General features: G+C 37.9%; 1 protein-coding gene across 5 annotated transcripts in view; it reads left to right on the top strand.

Annotated features, from left to right (window-relative positions):
• Positions 1-20,424, top strand: part of GABRG2 (gamma-aminobutyric acid type A receptor subunit gamma2) — a 121,656-nt gene that overhangs the window by 14,911 nt on the left and 86,321 nt on the right. For 4 of the 5 annotated variants that reach the window (XM_007118776.2, XM_007118777.2, XM_055086378.1 and 1 more), the window contains exon 2: positions 19,728-19,879. In XM_007118776.2, the coding sequence (XP_007118838.1) occupies positions 19,728-19,879 (152 nt within the window). The remainder of the gene's footprint in view (positions 1-19,727; positions 19,880-20,424) is intronic. The other variant, XM_055086379.1, reaches the window with a different exon arrangement.

Raw genomic sequence — 20,424 nt, forward strand, 5'->3', positions numbered from 1 at the left:
TCAATCACTATGTTAAATGCAGAATGAAAATAAATGCAAAGTAGACAAATTTCCTCCTTCCTATGAAGGAAGACAAATTTCCTATGAAGGCCTTCTGCCTTTCTGCCATAAATAAATAGGTATTGCATTCCTAATACTTGTTTGGCACTGTACTAGGGACTGGAGATAAAACAGGAAGAAATACAGACATCTTCTTAATCCTCTTAGACATTGCAGTCTAGGGACAGGCAGATAGTAAACAAACAAATTTCAAATTGTGGTAAATGTTGAATAACTAAAAGGTGTGCTATGATGAAGAAAATAAAAAGTTGTTTTAGATAGAATACTCAGGAAAGGCCATTCTGAGTAATGGATAAGAAGTTGAGATTATAAGAGTATTAAAAAAATTCAGCCATGAAAAGATTGAAGGGAAGACCTCTCTCATTATAGGTAACAGCAGATTGCAAGGGCCCTGAATGGAGAAAAAACTTGGTGTGGTTTAGGAACTAAAAATAGCCCACATGGCTGGAGGACAGTGATCATGGATGAAGAAGTCAGGATATAGGATTTGGGAGTCAGAAAGCTGCTTCCTATGGTACAACTTTGAGGCCATAGTGAATATTTTGAATTCTGGGAAATACTTCATATAATAATACCATCAGTTTTATTCTTAAGGAAGAAGCGTGCCTCTATGATTTGGGGAATGGTGAGGGTTGCGATTTACCTACCAGTTTTCAGTTGCTGGGCAATTAACTAAACTGTTGACTTATAGCTTCTTTAGAGTTAGATATAGTGTTGCTCTACATCTTGCTACAAAATCTTAGCAGGATCAAAATGATTGATTCTGCTACTATATCAATTATTTGAAACATAGTCATTATTTTTTGGTATTATTATGAATGCCATAAAATTATGGCACTATGAAATGATTGTACTATATATAAACTTGTGTTTAAACATATATTTTTATAAAGATAAATAGTTTGCATCTAAAAAATGGCAAAGATAGTTTCTTAATTCCAAATTAACTAATATGTTTTTGGGGGGAAGCAGTTATTTTCCTGAATGATTTTTAAATTTTAAGAGATTCTCATAGGGAGCATTAACAAATGTACACTTATTTCCTATCCATAAAATATATTATTGAACTTAACCTGCATAAAATAGAACCACAGAATGTAATACTCCTTCTAAGAGCCTGAAAGAGATACAAAGATCTGTGTACCAAATTAAAAACAAAACAAACCAAAAAAACACTACCATTTTATTAATAAAAATTTCCTTCTCCCAAGGAGATTTTAAAATTGTTAGACTCAATTACCTCATACTTTAGTATCAGGAAATTTTACAAAAGTCTCATGTCAAAGAACATTGTGAAAAATTCAGTGATTTAGTTTACAGCACAATAGTTTTGTTTTTGTTTTATTTTTAAGTTAACATAGAGCAAAACTGGCCTTTATTGGTGGACAGTTGTATGAATTTTAACACACATGTAAATTCTTGTAATTCAGTATCTCGAATCAGGATACGGAACAGTTCTATCTGCTACCCCAAAAGCTCCTTCCTACTACCCCTTTGTAGCCACACCCTTCCCCCACTCTTAACTCCTGGCAACAACTGCTCTGTTATTCATCACTGTAGTTTTTCTTTTCAGTGTCATATATGGGACTTCCCTGGTGGCGCAGTGGTTAAGAATCCGCCTGCCAATGCAGGGGACACGGGTTCGAGCCCTGGTCCTGGAAGATCACACATGCCACGGAGCAACTAAGCCCGTGTGCCACAGCTACTGAGCCTGTGCTCTAGAGCCCTCCAGCCACAACTACTGAGCCCATGAGCCACAACTACTGAGCCTGCGTGCCTAGAGCCCATGCTCCACAACAAGAGAAGCCACTGCAACGTGAAGCCCACACACGGCAATGAAGAGTAGCCCCCACTTGCCGCAACTAGAGAAAGCCCGCGTAGCAACAGAGACCCGATGCAGCCAGTAAATAAACAAATAAATAAATAAATTTTTAAAAATAACATTAAAAAAAGGAATGTCACATATGTAGAATCATATAGTTCACTCAGCATAGTGCCTTTGAGATTCATCTAAGTTACTGTGGTGTCAATAAGCACATGAAAAGAAGTTCACCATTACCAGTTTTTAGGTAAATGCAAATTAAAACCATAATATGATAAAACTACACACCTATCAGAATTGGTAAAACAAAAACAGTACTGACAAGACCAAGGGTTGGTAAGTATGTGGACCAACTGGAACTCTCACACATTATTAGTAGGAATAAAAAACGGGGAACAATTTGGCAATTTTGTATAAGATTAAGCATGAATCTAACATTACTGAACAACCTCACTCTGATTTGCATGGGAGAACTGAAAACTTATGTCCTGGAATAATGGCTTTTCTTCGGCAGGCGAACCCCCAACCACTGTGCCACCAGGGAAGCCCATAATGGCTTTTATAATTATCTAGATAATTTGTTTTCAGAAATGCTTACATAAATATGATCACATTAGGTTTTCCAAACAAAATGGTGATTTCCTTTATTTGACTTGAGAGTACGCTCTTGATTGAATTAATCAGAAGTTTCTTAATGGTTATGAGATCTGCTTTGATATTACTTGTGATCATGTACCTGAGGATATTGGAAAGAGTGGAAAGAATAATGACAGGGAAGATGCAGGGAGAAGCATGGATTCTGTGGGAGATCCTTTTTAAATTTGTGCAATAGGTTTGCAGTCTCTTGAAAAAGGTAAAAATACACTACTGAGAAAAGACAGTAAGTTGTTATTCCCTTAAGGTATTTTCTTTGTAATATGAATTCTTTACCATTTAAAGCATTTAACCTATCTTGTGACAGGGATCTAAATTTGCAAAAATATAAATGACACAAACTGACCTTTTTTCTATTATACAAACTTTCAGTTTTTTTTATGAAACCAGTATGCTGATTTAAAACACCCTTAGGGCTTCTCTGGTGGCGCAGTGGTTGAGAATCCGCCTGCCGATGCAGGGGACACGGGTTCGTGCCCCGATCCGGGAAGATCCCACATGCCGCGGAGCGGCTGGGCCCGTGAGCCATGGCCGCTGGGCCTGCGCGTCCGGAGCCTGCGCTCCTCAACGGGAGAGGCCGCAACAGTGAGAGGCCCGCGTACCACACAAAAAAATAAATACATAAATAAAACACCCTTAAACTTTGAAGTTAGATGATTTCAAATCCATTGGGATGTTTTTTTTTACATTGTTCCAGAATTCTAAGAACAAAAGTAATTTTGGACTTTCTAACATACATCCATAGAATACTTAGTTATGCTCACTGCCAGCACAGAACTTTTTAAAAAACATCTACCATATTTTCATAGGAAAAAAAGTAATAATTCCAAGTGCTGAGAATGGTGTTTAGCTCATAGGAGATATCTGTGAATAATCACAAATTAGTGAATAAATATACAACTTCTATGATCTGGAGTATTCATAATTCTCAGTTATGTAAATTTATGTAGAGATAAAGATGGACTCTTGATATAATGAAGGTAGAGGGAATGAGGAGGAAGAAAAATGAGAGCAACAAAACTGAAACAAAAGACTTGATTTACTTTTTCAAGTGATTGATAACACATTGATTTTCAGAAAATGTTTTATCCAGAAAGAGCCACATAATGAAAACTTAAGAATAGTCTTCTAAAAGTGGCCACACCACAGGAACAAATTTCAGATTTGTATGACTTGAACTTAAAGACTACAGCACGATCTTCTAGAAAAGAAACGAGGGAAAAGAAAAGAAAAAATGTAGAGAAAGAAAAATTCCCAGAATCATGGTCACTCAGATGTACACATATTGATAAAATTCCTACATGAAAATTAAAATTCAGTCAGCCACCTGAACAAATTTGTTCCATAGTTTCAAATATCTGTATATTAACAAAATCAGAATATTTCATTTCTTGCTATGACAGAATAGAACAGACTATAGTGATATGAATTTCCAATACATCTAAAGTTCACCTGAGTTTAATACACTTGAATATACATCTGAATATCTGTTGATATTGCATGCAATATAATCAGGCTTCATTTTTATAAACTGGCTCTCAATGACCTTTATACTAAATTTGGAACAGTTTGACCTCTTGTTCACGGACTATGAGAAAATACACATTCGTTCTCCTACCCACCTGTTGCTCCCTTGTAAATAAGTGGACAATTTTGCATGTTTATATATACTACCTTCTATTTTGCTCGAAGAGGAATGAAAAGTTTTATCATTTCCCCAAAACGTTTTATGCTCTAGAGAAAAATATTATTCTTACCATAGAAGTGGAGATTTGGAACTGATTACAGAGGCATGCTGATAGAAATAACCATTCATATCAAGTTGGAGGTGCTGGCAAACAGAGATTAGTCACGTTCTACCATGTGACAATGTTTTTCTTATTGCCTTGCACTGTTAATAAGTGTTGCATTTTTTCTAGCTATTCAGGTATTTGTCTCTCCAAATAGATGAGAGGTGTTTTGATATCAGCATTGTACTTTGCACATCTTTCCATCTGCAACTGTACTTGGACAAAAGAGTCTCAAATACAGGCTGATTAACTGAAGGACTGAGGAATCTAAATTCACAAGGCATTGTTCCCCAAATTCAACCACCTTCATGATTTTTGCCACATCTAAGTGACACTTGGTTATTTTTTTACTTAATATTTTTCATAAACCAATGTCTTTTTCTCAAATTAATTAATTTTTTTGGCCGTGCCATGCAGCATGTGTGGGTTTTTAGTTCCCCGGCCAGGGATCGAACCCATGCCCCCTGCAGTGGAAGCACGGAGTCTTCACCACTGAAATGCCAGGGTAGTCCCAACCAATGTCTTTTAAATCTAATTATTTAATAAAGTTAAAAGTAATTAAACCCAGAAAATCAGTTTCATTTTTCATAATAGAAGAAAACTGCAAAGTAAATACAGTGAAGCCAGAACAATGTTATCAAGTTTCAGTTATACATTATTGTCTACCAGAGGTGCTAAGCTTGTTGTTGCTCTTCTTTAGAAAGTAGGTTAGCGAATTGGAGAACATGGTTGTAACTAAGACTTTGTCTTTAATATGATTGGATGAGCGGAAAGAAAATTTAAAAGAGAAAAACTTTCTAATTATGGATTTCAGTGTCTTTTAATGCTATGCATATGTGACACTTAAAATTGTCTTGGGTACTAGCATCAGGTGTCCCAGACTTTGGGAAACACTGATATGAAGTTATCTTAATAGGACATAGGCTCTTAATTACAAATGATGCTAATTTGAATTTCCAGTATACCTTGAAACACTATAGTTAGGGACATTTATATGACTCGCTTGAGAGCAGTTACCAATGTGCTATTTATTCAGAAAAGAAAGTTCAAGCAACTGTGTCATGCTCTCTTGCAGTAGCTCTTCATCCTGGCTATACCTTAGAATCAGCTGAATATCAATGTCTTGGTCTAATCCTAGTCTAATTAAATTAGTAACTTAAGAGGTAAGCCTTCAGCACTGGTATTTTTTTTAAAGCCCTCTAGGTAATTTTAACGTGCAGCCAGGGTAAGAACAACTGGTCTGTATCCAGCATCAGACATTCATTGTGTGCTGGACAGTGCACATTCTTAGTGAATGATAGTAATCATATAAATGAAGAAATTCAAAGTATTTCCTTTTTGGACTGTTTCTTGATGGCAAATAATTATATTCTTCTCTGACAGTAGCTTTATGTTTTGCATATCTTCTGTGGTTAAAATTGGTCTTGGATGTCAATAGTCAGAAAGTACCAAGAGGGCTTCCCTGGTGGCTTAGTGGTTAAGAATCCACCTGCCAACGCAGGAGACACAGGTTTGAGCCCTGGTCCGGGAAGATCCCACATGCCGCGGAGCAACTAAGCCCGTGCGCCACAGCTACTGAGCTTGCTCTCTAGAGCCCACGACCCAGAACTACTGAGCCCATGTGCCACAACTACTGAAGCCCGCGCACCTAGAGCCCATGCTGTGCAACGAAAGAAGCCACCATAATGAGAGGCCTTCACATTGCAACAAAGTGTAGCCCCGCTCGCTGCAACTAGAGAAAGCCAGCACTCAGCACTGAAGACCCAACACAGCCAAAAATAAATAAATAAATAAATAAATTTAAAAATAGCAAGATATGCAAACTTCATTTGTGTTTCTAGAGTGAGAGAGAGCAGCCCCAAAAGCTGTGTTGGCTAGTTTGTCACCATGTTGTAATAGTTCAACAACAACGCAAGTACAGTATCTAAGTTCTGTTATCTTGTAGAAAAAAAAATTACTGCATGAGACCAACATACCTGGGGCCCCAATTCAGGTAACTGCCTTCTAAAAATTCTACTTTGGTGTACAGTGTACAAGATAAGTTGTCTCAGTTTCCCCAGGATAATTCAGATTTTGAAGCCATGTACACTTTGCCACTTCCTTTTTTTTTTTAACATCTTTATTGGAGTATAATTGCTTTACAATGGTGTGTTAGTTTCTGCTTTACAGCAAAGTGAATCAGTTATACATATACATATGTTCCCATATCTCTTCCCTCTTGCGTCTCCCTCCCTCCCACCCTCCCTATCCCACCCCTGCCACTTCCTATCTGTGGCAGAGTGTACACAAGCAAAAAATTGAGAATATTATTTTTCCTTCTAGTGTATTTTTCATTTCAGTTATTGTAGTCTTCATCTCTGTTTGTTCTGCATATTTTCTAACTCTTTGTTAAAAACTTCTAACTTCCCGCTCTATGCATCCATTCTCTTCCTGAGTTCTTTGATCATCTTTTTTTTTTCTTTAGATACCTGCTCCTTTTAATCACAAAATAACACAGTTCTCAGTTTCGTTTCTGCTTTGTTCAATTCCAACTATAGCCTTTTTGACAAAACGTTTTCCTATTAACTGAATTGCAAAAAAATACAACCAAGCTTGTGCTCATTAAATATACATGTATATAAAAAACATACAGGGCTTCCCTGGTGGCACAGTGGTTGAGAGTCCGCCTGCCGATGCAGGGGATACGGGTTCGTGCCCCGGTCCGGGAAGATCCCACATGCCGCGGAGCGGCTGGGCCCGTGAGCCATGGCCGCTGAGCTTGCGCGTCCGGAGCCTGTGCTCCGCAACGGGAGAGGCCACAACAGGGATAGGCCCGCGTACCACAAAAAACAACAACAACAAAAAAGCATAGAAAAAGTACAAGATTGATTATGTTAGGAAACTTTTACAGTGTTAACAATCCTGTTTTTCTCTAAATCTTTAGTAAAGGGCTAAAGGTCAAATCTCTCTGTGCACAAAAACTCAGTGTGACTGAACTCCTGAATTCAGTGTCTAGGCATGCTATGCACAAAATTAACTTTAATATGCAGTCCTTAAAAGAAAAAAAAAAAGACAAAAAAGTTACCAAAAAACCAAAACACACCAAGGCAAAAAGTTCTTCTTAAATCAAATTCTATTTGTGAATTTAGCAAAATAATTTCTTTAAAATAAAACAGAAAAATATTTAAATAGAATAGGGTGGACTATCTGTTTGAAGGGGTATTTGGTTTTTAGACAGATTAAGAATTGGTAACTTGAATGTGTGTAATTTTTTGGAATCTGTCTTTGATCATCTTTAGATCATTACTCTGAACACTTTCTCAGGTAGATTTCCTGTCTCCACTTCACTTCTTCTTCTGGGGTTTTGTCTTGTTCCTTCATCTGGAATATGTTCTTCTGATGTCTTATTTTGTCTAAGTTGCTCTTTGTATTTTTTTTTTTTTTGCCGTACGCGGACCTCTCACTGTTGTGGCCTCTCCTGTTGCGGAGCACAGGCTCCGGACGCACAGGCTCAGCGTCCATGGCTCACGGGCCCAGCCGCTCCGCGGCACGCGGGAGGACCTCTCACTGTTGTGGCCTCTCCTGTTGCGGAGCACAGGCTCCGGACGCACAGGTTCAGCGGCCATGGCTCACGGGCCCAGCCGCTCCGCGGCACGCGGGATCCTCCCGGACCGGGGCATGAACCCGTGTCCCCTGCATCGGCAGGCGGACTCTCAACCACTGCGCCACCAGGGAAGCCTGCTGTTTGTATTTTTATGTCTGTGGTAGATTAGTTACGTTTCTCAGCCTTAGAGAAGTGGCCGTCTGTAGGAGGCGTCCTATGAGTCCTAGCAGTACACTCCCCTCTCAGCACCCAAACTATACGCTCTGGTGGTTCCCCCTAAGAGGGCTGCTTGGGTCCTTCTGTTGTGGCAGGCTGAGTATGTGGGTAGTCTTGTAGGCTTGATTGGTCCCTAGTCTGGTCGGTTGCCAGGCCCTGCCTTGTGTGGATGCTGCTGGCTGCTGTTTAGTGGGGCCTGGTCACGTGGTGGCTGATTGAGGAACCCTAGGGGGCCACAGGGCTAGTGCTGGCTCACAGGTGGGCAGAGTCATGGTGCCAAAGATTCTGGGGCCATTGCCTACCCACTGGCAGGTGAAGCCAGGGCCTGGGGTTAGTGCTGGACTTACTGGCAGGCAGAGCTGGTTCCTGGAATCTGGCTGCAAGGCCCAGGGGTCCCAGAGCTCATTTCAGATCTTTGGTAGTGGGTGCGGTTTCTGACACAGTTGGGTATGACTGCTGGGGTGTCCTGAAGGTTGCGTTGGCCTGCTAGTGGGCAGAGCCAGGGCCCAGCTGGTCCCAGGGTAGGGTCTGAACTGCTTTGTAGGATCATAATTTTCTTACTTCTGGTGTCTTCCCCCTGGCAGGTAAGGTTGATCTAGAGGCTTGTGCAGGCTTCCTGGCAGGAGGTGCCAGTGCCTGCCCACTGGTGGGTAGAGCTGGGTCTTGGCCCTCTAGTGACCTGTGCCCATGTCTAGGGGGCATGTCTAGAGGTGGATGTGGGCTCTTTAGTCTTTAGGTAGCCTGTCTGCCACTGGTGGGGCTGTGTTCCCACCCAGTTAGTTGTTTGGCCTGAGGCGTTACAGCACTGACACTTATAGGCTCTTGGGTAGGGCTAGGTCTTGGTGCTAATGAGCTATGGCAGCTGCTGTGTTCCCCAGTACATCTGATGTCAGTGTCTGTGTCCGCAGGGTGAGCCATAGCACCCCCCTCCCCCCAGGAGACTTTATAAGACCAGCAGGTTAGGTCTGGCCCACAGTGCTCTCAAATTACTGCTTTTGTCCTGGGTCCCAGTGTGCATCAGGTTTTGTGTGCACCTTTAAGAGTAAAGTCTCTTGTTTCCTCCAGTCCTGTGGGGCTCCTGCAAAGCCCTGCTGGCTTTCAAAGCCAGTGCTCCAGGGGTTCATCTTCCAGCTACCAGACCCCTGGGCTGGGGAGCCTGACGTGGGGCTCAGCACTCTCACTTCTGTGGAAGAACCTCTGCAGTATAATTATTCTCCACTTCGTGGGTCGCCCAACCCGGGGGTATATGATTTGATTATATTGTGAGTCCTCCCCCGACCTGTCTCAGTGTGGTTTCTTCTTTATGTCTTTAGTTGGAGAAGGTCTTTTCTGGTAGGTTCCAGTCTTTTTCATCGATGGTTGTTCTGCAGATAGTTACGATTTTGGTGTGCTTGTGAGAGGAGGTGAGCCCAGGGTATTTCTACTCTGCCACCTTGGCCGCTCTCTGAGATTATTATTTTTTTTATCATTTTGTAAATTATCACATAAAAGTGCTTTATAAGTAAAGGAATAAATTAAGAATGTGTCAGTTTAACAATCATTGTTGTCATTACCAAAATGTATTATTATTTATGACCTAAGAATTCCTGTATCCATTGATATGTCTTTCTTACCACCATTTAACATCAACACTTTTATTTTTATTCTGACAGCCATAGACAATTAACATGACTTTAGAATTGCTTTCTTGGGTTAACCTTGGCCTTATTTCCTTTTTAACCTCCCTAAATGTCAATATTTTCAATATATGTTATTTGAGTTTTCACATGCAAGGAATCGATAGCATTTAATGAAGAGAGTGATGACAATTGCTGGATGGCATTTTATATAGGCAGTTCATTTTAATATTACCTGTAGTAACACACTATTGTAAAACAGTTATACTCCAATAAAGATGTTAAAAAAAAATATTACCTGTAACTGTGACATATGCACATTTGTAAAGAGTGAGTTTTACCAAGTTAATTTTCACAAACACTGAACCTTTAAAAATAATCTATACTCTCACTAATTCATTCAGTATTTTGGAAAAGTATTCATTGGGTGTTTTGTCAAGCGCCAGACACTTGCAAAGTTTTGGGAAGCAACACTGTTGAAGACAGATATTTCTTGTTGAAGACAGATATTTCTTGCCTATTATTTTGCTTTTAACATTCAAGTCTAAACCAAAATTTTAAACACTCTTTGTTGTTATTGTGAAATAAAATGTATATAAAGTACATAAGTACCTAAATATGGACCAGTGCATCGTCATTAATTGAAATAAAAACTCATGTTACCACCCATCATTTCTGGAAATAAATATTGCCAACACCCCAGAAGACATCCTCAACTCCCTCCTGATTTCTATCTACTTTCTTCTCCCTCAGAGTAATCACTGTTCTGACTTTGACCTCCATAGTTGAATTTTACCTGATACTAAATTTTATACAAACAGAAACACAGCGTATGTATGAGTGTGTGTCTTGGGTGTATGTGTTGCATCTTTTGCTCAAATGCTTATTTTTCAGATTTATTTTGCTGCACGTAGTGGTAGTTCACTAATTTGTATTGTTGTATAGTGTTTCATTATGTAAATATGCCATAATTTATTTATTCATTCTACTATTGATTTAGGTTATAGAGATTTGTATTACCAATAATGCAACGGTGAACTTTCTTGTACATGTCTTGGGGTAGATGTGTACATGCATTTCTTTTCGGAATAAATCTAGGGATGCACTTGCTAGTTAATAGGATACACAGGTGTTCATCATTAGAATATAATGCCAAAATGTTTTCCTTCCAGCAGTGTATGAATGCTAGCCGCTCCACATTCTCCCACTTTTATTTATGAATGAGTTAAAACAAATACACAACAACAGCAACAGCAAATGCAGTGAGGGCACTAACTGTAGGAAAATAGACTTCAATGATTTGCCTAGAACACGACCTGATATGTTTTTTTCCTATTTACACCCTCTGTTCCTAGTGACTGCTGTGGTTCTCTTCTCCACATTTTCCCTCCTTATCTTAAATATCCCAGTTTTCATTTGCTCTCTGTGAAGTCCACATGCTTTTGGGGATGTCGATTTCATCTTTGATACTAGTGGTAGGATATATAATTATACTAAAATAATGAACATAGTCCCACCCTCTAGCTATAGATATGGCTTCATATATATGAATTCATATGTACTCAGGCCAGTGATTCACAAAATGAGACCCTTTACTTTTAGAAAAGTAAACTGGAAGAGTTTATCTCTGTTTTCATGTATATAAACAAGGAAGCATAGAGGTAAGGAGTTGTTGCTAGCATCTTGTGGCTGTACAGTTAAGCCATCTTTGGGTTGAGGGTGATAGCGTGGAGGACAGAAGGGTGAGACAGAAAGAGTCTGAGTTTTTAAATACATAGTTGAGAAGCTGAATCAAAGCACCATGAGGCTTATCCTACATTAAGCTTTAAAGTTATATATCCCTCCCAATTTAGTTTGAATGTTTTGATACTTGCAAAAAAAAAATTCATCTTAGCTAATAAACCCCCAGAGAAATTTATTTGATACGGGTCATTGGCGATTGCTAATAAACTGTTTGCATTTCATACATAGGAATATGTAATCTGATAATTGACTCAGTCAAATAAACACACTTACCAACAGCTGTTGACCTAATTATCAAAAAATTGAACGGGGTATGAGGTAAGGGGATCATTGTAGGCAGAATAATTCGCACAGAATCGATAGAATTTACCCCCCCTGCCCTCTACCCTCTGTGCATATACACACTCACATACTCACCTGTGCATAGAGCACCCTTCCCAGCAAGTTCTGCACAGGTTCTTATGTGTCCTTACTAGGAGAGATAGAATCCCATAGGCCACTAAAGGCTGTGTATGAAAGAGTAACTTGTGCCCCAATGCTCCTACTCACTAAGCCACAGTGTTTCTCAGGAATCCCTGGTCCTCCAGGACAGTACAGAGGAAGTCTCCTCCTCCCATGATCAGATTGTAAGTCCCATGTGCCCTCCGAGGATATATACTCACCTCGCATAGCTGTTCCTACACTTTATACCAAAGTCCACCTTTTGCTGTGCCTGGAAGACATTCTTTGAAATGAACTAGCTTATGCCTTACCCTTGCAGTGTGCATTGCTTTCCAAGTCATGAAAGAGTTTAAGTGAGGCAGCTGATCACATCCATTAAGTTAAATTACAAGCTCTACTTCTATTCCTCAGTGTGGGGAGATCAAATCATTGGTATCTGCAATGGCAAGTTTATGAAATTTGAATGTTATTAACTTTGTGCTGAAGATGCCTTACTTTTATTGAACTCAGGCATAAACTAGTTTATTGTCCTAAGGGAAAATGAGCTCGAGCAGCCATTTGTTTTAGATGATCTTATTTTTTTGATGAATGTACGGTCACAGATTCTTTGGTCCCAATTCTTTTTTCAAAGCCTAGCAGAATAATGGTTAAACATTTTGGTTTTGGCAAACTAAAATGAGTATTGGTAAATATCAGTGTTTTTCTTCATTTGCAAAGTGGAAATAATTATAGGAATATTAGTGTTTTAAAGATTAAGTGGGAGAATGTATGGGAAGTCCTTAAAGTTATCCGTCGAACATGGTAAATATTTAACGATAGCCGTTGTTGGTAATATTATTTATCTTAGGAAAACTAGTTAGCAAAAAAAAAAAGATTCTTTTCACAAATTTTAATTGTAAATTCCATGCACTTATGGAATTTATAGTTTAGTAATGGAAACAGACAATAAGCAAGTCAGTAAACATACATTGTAACAAATGCTATGAATCAGTCAAAGGACTGGCTAGAACATATAAAGGGTCAGGTGGGTGACAAAGGTAGATAGAACAGGAATAACCTCTACTCCTATTCAGAAGGTGATTCTTGTGTTGAAAATAGAAAACTTAGAAGGAATAATCCATGCCCAATATTGGTTTAGGAGTTGGAGAGAAGAAAAGATTGTAGGCAGAGAAAGAAAAATATATATTCTGTGTTTATGATACCAAACACCAATGGATTTGAAGATACCCAAATGAAAAGACAAATGTTTTTATTTCTCACCCAAATGTTTGCTGTTATACTACCCTAGGAGAGTACAATGACTAGATTTTTCTTCCTACAAAACTCATAGCTTACTGAATCTGTAAAAATATGAAATACCTGGATTAAAATTTAAAATTGCATAAACTGCATGATTAATCTTCACAGTGACAAATATCCAAAATATGTACCAAAATTCAAGTAAAATCTTCTAATTGCGAGCAACCTCTCACTGAACATCTATTCAGTATTTGTTTGTTTTTAAAAGCTTCTCTGTTCTTAAATAAAATTGATTTTTGTTTCTGATTATAAACATGAACTCATTACATGTTTGTAATCATGCATAAATTCAAATCATGCATAAATTCAAATCATGCATAAAAATGTAAAGATGAAAATTAAAATTAATAATCTAATTTACAACAGAGAGATTCAGAGTCAGAAGAACTAAAGTAGGAAACTGGGAATCTGTTTCTTTTTTTAAAGATCCCACCCCAACACACACACAAACACACACAAACACACACAAACATACACACAAACACACACACACACAAGAGTAAGCACCCCTGGTTTAAACACTTTATGACTGAGATTCTCAAATTTTAATATGCATATAAACCACTTGAAGATCTTGTTAAAATAAAGATTCTGATTCAGGAGTCCAGGTGGGGCCCAGGGTTCTACATTTCTAGAAATTTCCCAGGAGATTCTTATGCTGCTGCTCCAAGGCTCTTGGTTGGATGGCTTTCTAACAATTTTTTTAAAAACTTTCAAAGATGAAAACTTTATAACCTTTTCTGGCACTGTCTTTCAGAAATTATCACTCAGACTACAAAAAAAATGATTTTCCTTATGGTAAGTTAATTTAAGAGTAATGTTAACTTCAGTTCTTTACCTTTATAAGATTATGTTTAGTCTATAAAGGGCACAATAAGGAGTAATCACTTCTAAAGGCCATTACATTTATTTATTTTTATTATTATTTTTTAAATATCAACTTTTATTTCTGATATTTGAATGCTCTTTGAAGAGGAAACATAATGTAGTACTAATTTGTAATAGTGGTGGGTTCTTTCCCAGATCCTTGAAAGTTAACAATCTTAATCTCCAGCATGATCTCTGAACTCTTAGTGTATGAATTTATCAAAAAATAGGGTGTGATATCATAAGCTGATGTGAGGGAAGCTTCAGAGGCCTCACTTTGAAATAGTGATACATGGGAGAAGATTGGAGAGGTTATTTGTACTGCAAAACTGTTAAGTCTAGTAAGAAAGTGGAATAGGTGTAAACCATTGTGCTCCTTTATCAAAAGTCCATTACATTTATTTATTTATTTATTCTATATTTATTTAATTTTCATTTTTTATTTTTTTAACATCTTTATTGGAGTATAATTGCTTTACAATGGTGTGTTAGTTTCTGCTTTATAACAAAGTGAATCAGCTACACATATACATATATCCCCATATCTCCTCCCTCTTGCGTCTCCCTCCCACCCTCCCTATCTCACCCCTCTAGGTAATGGGAAAAAACACCGAGGTGGTCTAGGTGGTCAAAAAACACCGAGCTGATCTCCCTGTGCTATGCGGCTGCTTCCCACTAGCTATCTATTTTCCATTTGGTAGTATATATAAGTCCATGCCACTCTCTCACTTCATCCCAGCTTACCCTTTCCCCTCCCCGTGTCCTCAAGTCCATTCTCTACATCTGTGTCTTTATTCCTGTCCTGTCCCTAGGTTCTTCAGAACCTTTTTTTTTTTTAATTCCATATATATACGTGTTAGCATATGGTATTTGTTTTTCCCCTTCTGACTTACTTGACTCTGTATGACAGACTCTAGGTCCATCCACCTCACTACAAATAACTCAATTTCGTTTCTTTCTATAGCTGAGTAATATTCCATATTATATATGTGCCACATCTTTATCCATTCATCTGTTGATGGACAATTAGGTTGCTTCCATGTCCTGGGTATTGTAAATAGAGCTGCAGTGAACATTGTGGTACATGACTCTTTTTGTATTATGGTTTTCTAAGTGTATATGCCCAGTAGTGGGATTGCTGGGTCGTATGGTAGTTCTATTTGTAGTTTTTTAACGAACCTCCGTACTGTTCTCCATAGTGGCTGTATCAATTTACATTCCCACCAACAGTGGAAGAGAGTTCCCTTTTCTCCACACCCTCTCCAGCATTTATTGTTTGTAGACTTTTTGATGATGGCCATTCTGACAGGTGTGAGGTGATATCTCATTGTAGTTTTGATTTGTGTCTCTCTAATAATTAGCGATGTTGAACATCTTTTCATGTGCCTCTTGGCCATCTGTATGTCTTCTTTGGAGAAATGTCTATTTAGGTCTTCTGCCCATATTTTGATTGGGTGGTTGATTTTTTTTGATACTGAGCCACATGAGCTGTTTGTAAATTTTGGAGATGAATCCCTTGTCAGTTGCATTGTTTGCAAATATTTTCTCCCATTCTTAGGGTTGTCTTTCATTTTGTTTATGGTTTCCTTTGCTGTGCAAAAGCTTTTGAGTTTGATTAGGTCCCATTTGTTTATTTTTGTTTTTATTTCCCTTACTCTAGGAGACGGATTGAAAAAGATAGTGCTGTGATTTATGTCAAAGAGTGTTCTGCCTGTATTTTCCTCTAAGAGTTTTATAGTACCCAGTCTTACATTTAGGTCTTTAATCTGTTTTGAGTTTATTTTTGTGTATAGTGGTAAAGAGTGTTCTCATTTCATTTCTAATTATAGTTTTTTACATGTAGCTGTCCAGTTTTCCCAGCACCACTTATTGAAGAGGCTGTCTTTTCTCCATTGTATATTCTTGCCTCCTTTATCAAAAATAAGGTGACCATATGTGCGTGGGTTTATCTCTGGGCTTTCTCTCCTGTTCCATTGATCTATATTTCTGTTTTTGTGCCAGTACCATACTGTCTTGATTACTGTAGCTTTGTAGTGTAGTCTGAAGTCAGGGAGCCTGGCCATTACATTTAGATAGGTGCCTTTAGCTAGAAGTTCAAGTTTATGTTTGCTCTCAGCCCACTCAACTGTTAAGTCAGTTTTCTTGCATCATTATCAATCTATTTCTGCCCAGGCTTTCTCATGGAGTTCACAGTTCCACAGAATGCCTTATCTAATGGTCATCTTCATTATCCCTAGAGAGCCCACCTATAAGTGAGGAGGTCTTGACTCCAAAGAATTCTGAAGAAACAGCCAATTTTGAATGAGAGAGGTTCTTTCTTTCTTTTTTTTTTTTTTAACAAATCTGGAAACACCCCCAGATTATTCATCAGCCCCATTAATTTAGACCTCCACTGGGAACACTCTAGAGAATAAAAACTTCATTTATTTATAATGTAGGGGTTCATAATTTTTCTTCCTGGGTAACATCTGTTTTTAGTTCTTCTCAGTCCATTCTAGATCAAAGCCTGGAAGCAGTATCTGTAGATTCAGGTTTTAGTTAAAAGATTGGAACTCTTGTTATAAATCTCCTTTCAGGGCTATGTGTCAGGTACTGTGCTAAGCACTTAGTAAGTATTATCTTAACCTTGCACAAAAATGTGATATGAATACTAGTATTAACTCTATTTTAAAGATGAGAACTTTGTGAAGATTAACACGGTTAAATAATTTGCCCAAGGTCATAAAATAGTAAGTGGCAGGCAAGATATGAAGCCAGAAGTCTAACCTGGTACTTTCTAACTCTTGAGTGTATGCTTTTAATTTCTCTACTCTATTTTACCTCTTTATGGCTAAGTAGGCATCCTGAAGTATGGCCAAATCTGTCACTGACACTTTTTTGTGAAATAATCTATTTGATTATTGTTATGGCATCCAATAGATGATGACTCTAAGAATTACTGGTGCAATTCTAGAAAGTAGTATTCCTTTTAAGAAATATACTTTTTTTCTTTTTATAAAAAAATATTTATTTATTTATTTATTTATTTGGTTGTGTGGGGGTCTTAGTTGCAGCAGGCAGGCTTCTTAGTTGTGGCTTGTGGGCTCCTCAGTTGTGGCAGGTGGGCTCCTTAGTTGCGGTTCCAGGGTTCCTTAGTTGCAGCTTGCTAGCGCCGTAGTTGTGGCATGTGGGCTCCTTAGTTGTGACACGCGAACTCTTAGTTGCAGCAAGCATGTGGGATCTAGTTGCCTGACCAGGGATCAAACCCGGGTCACCTGCACTGGGAGCATGGAATCTTATTCACTGCACCAACAGGGAAGTCCCAGAAGTATCCCTTTTCTTTTCATTTAATGTATTTTCCCTCCTGATCTGCCAGAAAATATTAATAATGGTAACATGGCACCATCATACTTGGATTATTTATTTGTTAGTATGAGGAAGTGCTATGAACAAGCATACCAAACTATTTAATATATATTCCCTTTCTCTGAAGAAACTTTAATAGGATGCTTTTATCAGAGAGGGAAAGAGGGAAGGGGGAAGGGGAAGGACAGAGATGGAGAGAAAGGAAGGAAGAAGTTGAGATTTTTTTGAAAAGGCACTTTTGCCTGAACAAATTAAACAGTGATAAAATTTCATAATGATGACATCCAACATCCAGTGGGCCAACTACATTCTTTTCTCAATGAGTTATCAGGGGGATTTGAAAATTTATTTGTCAGATAACTTTTATTTTCTTCTTAAACTAGTAAGATTTAGGTCATAGGATTAGAACTCTGTTACACAGAGTTCATCAGCTCTAGAGAAATGATGAATTGATTACTTGCTTACTAAGCTGATTCATGCCAGTCTGGCAGTTTGTGGGAGTGAATCTAATTATCAGTCTCTTCCTTTCATTAATAGGTTGGAGCAAGTTAACTTCTCAAAAGAGGAAGAAGTAGTAAGATTTAGGTCATAGGATTAGAACTCTATTACACAGAGTTCATCAGTGCTCTAGAGAAATAATGAATTGAGGCTTAAGAGGAATTTTCCTAGCAGACAACTGCTCTCTGCCTGCATTGAAGTAATTCTCTCTGAGAGCTGGCTGAAGCTTTGTCCAGCCCCTCATACATACCCTCTAGGGGTGCTCTATGAAATTCAAATTTTGTTTAAAGTTCTTATGTTAACCGAAGTGCAAGATATAAGACGGGCTATGTCAGGTTTTATGCAAATGTGTGACTCAGTTTTTATGTTTCCTATTCATAAAGCTTTAAAGGAATCAAAAGATTACTTGCTTACTAAGTTGATTCATTACAGGTGATTACTTTTAAAATTTCATCTCCCATCCTCATTCTCAAACCAGATTAATCATATAATCAGCTTTCTCCTACCATATTTAGTCATCTATCTATTTATCTGTACATATACATATGTTATATATGTATATATTTATCTATCTTGACAAATGAGTATAATTGAGTGTCATATATGGTTTGAGAATATTATACATATTTGGGGTAATGTGGCAGTGATTTGATTTCTGACAAGATTCTCTCTTACCATATATTTAAGAAAATACACTGAAGATGAGAACACTAGGATGAGAAACTTTATTTTGTATTTTTTAATTTCACCATAAGCAACAAAAGTAACCAGAAGTTACTGAATATCGATAAAAAATTAAAATGGCAGCTTTTGCAAGGTTTTACATTGCCTCTATCTGGCAAATATAATCATTTTGTGTGTGGAGGGGAGGAGGATGGAGTTTGGGGCAGGGGAGAGGCAAACTATAGGAATTCCAATATCCTTCCAAAATCAGCCTTAGTTTCTGGTCCAATTGTGGCTTTTCTGACAGGTTTTGGCCTAGAAAACTGAATCATAGAATATTATGTCACTTTTTGATTATTCAAAATAGGTAATTTCACTTCTGTGAGTGTAGTACATTAACCATTAGTGTTGAGTTTCTAGCTCAGGAGCTTTTGCTGTAATAAAGAGTGGTTTAAAGTCTACAGCTACATCTTCCTTCATAGTACCAGGTTCTTAACCATCAAAGATAAATGAACCGCCCTTGCTTTCAGTGCAAGTGAGGGGAAAAAAAAAATACACATACACACACCCTGGAGGAAGGAAAGGCAGCAAGACTGAGCCTCTCCTTAGTAATTCAATTGAGGAGGGGAGAGACTTGTCTGGCAGTTTGTGGGAGTGAATCTAATTATCAGTCTCTTACTTTCATTAATAGGTTGGAGCAAGTTAACTTCTCAAAGGAGGAAGAAGTAGACATTATGCCTGAACTCCTAGACTACATTATGCTCATTTAAGCATTGCTTTCACAAAAATAGTTGTGTTTATTTTTTTTGTAATAAGTCCTTTGTGAAGTTGGGCAGGTGGACAGGAAGAACATCAACTATGGAAAAGGCAAAAGTAACTGGTAAAACATGGTATACTTATAGATGGGAGGACAGAGTATTCTGGAAAACTGAAGAGTATACTTTAATAGATTTTAATCTACATCTGTGAAGTTTAATTAGACTAACCCTCAGCTGAGTATCTTCACTGTAATCCAGTGTAACGCATTCCTGTCATCCGGTTTCATTTCTCCTTTCCTACCAGTGGTCTGTGAGTACAAGTCAACTTGGATGGAGTCTGTATGTTTCTTGACTAATATTTTGTTTTCTTAGCCTCACTAGCCAAAAATCTGATGATGACTATGAAGATTATGCTTCTAACAAAACATGGGTCTTGACTCCAAAGGTTCCGGAGGGTGATGTCACTGTCATCTTAAACAACCTCCTGGAAGGATATGATAATAAACTTCGACCTGATATAGGAGGTATGTTAAAACCTTTTGTGATGTGGGTTAGATAAAAACAAGTCTACCACATTAGGAGAAAGCGTTAGCCCATTTCAATAACCAGAAGGATATAAATGATACTTTTACTAAATACTGTAAAAATAAAGAATGTATAAACAGCATTCAGGTCTGGGGGTAGACAGGACACTGATAAGTTCAAAATGAAGAAAGATGATTTTCAAGTTAGCTTGAGAGATAGAAATTTAAATTTTCCTAGACATCTCAGACAAAGACTATAGAAGAAAAGTGACAACATCTTTTTGAAGAAACATCAAAAACAAACAAGCACACACTACTATATATAAAATAGATAACTAATAAGAACCTACTGTATAGCATAGGGAACTCTACTCAGTAATCTGTAATGAACTACATGGGAATAGAATCTAAAAACGAGTGGATATATGTATATGTGTAACTGATTCACTTTGCTGTACACCTGAAACTAACACAACATTGTAAATCAACTATACTCCAATGAAAACTAAGTTAAAAAAAAAGAAAGAAAGGACATACTGTGTATG

Source organism: Physeter macrocephalus, chromosome 8, assembly GCF_002837175.3.
Source record: "Physeter macrocephalus isolate SW-GA chromosome 8, ASM283717v5, whole genome shotgun sequence".
Lineage (NCBI taxonomy): Eukaryota > Metazoa > Chordata > Mammalia > Artiodactyla > Physeteridae > Physeter > Physeter macrocephalus.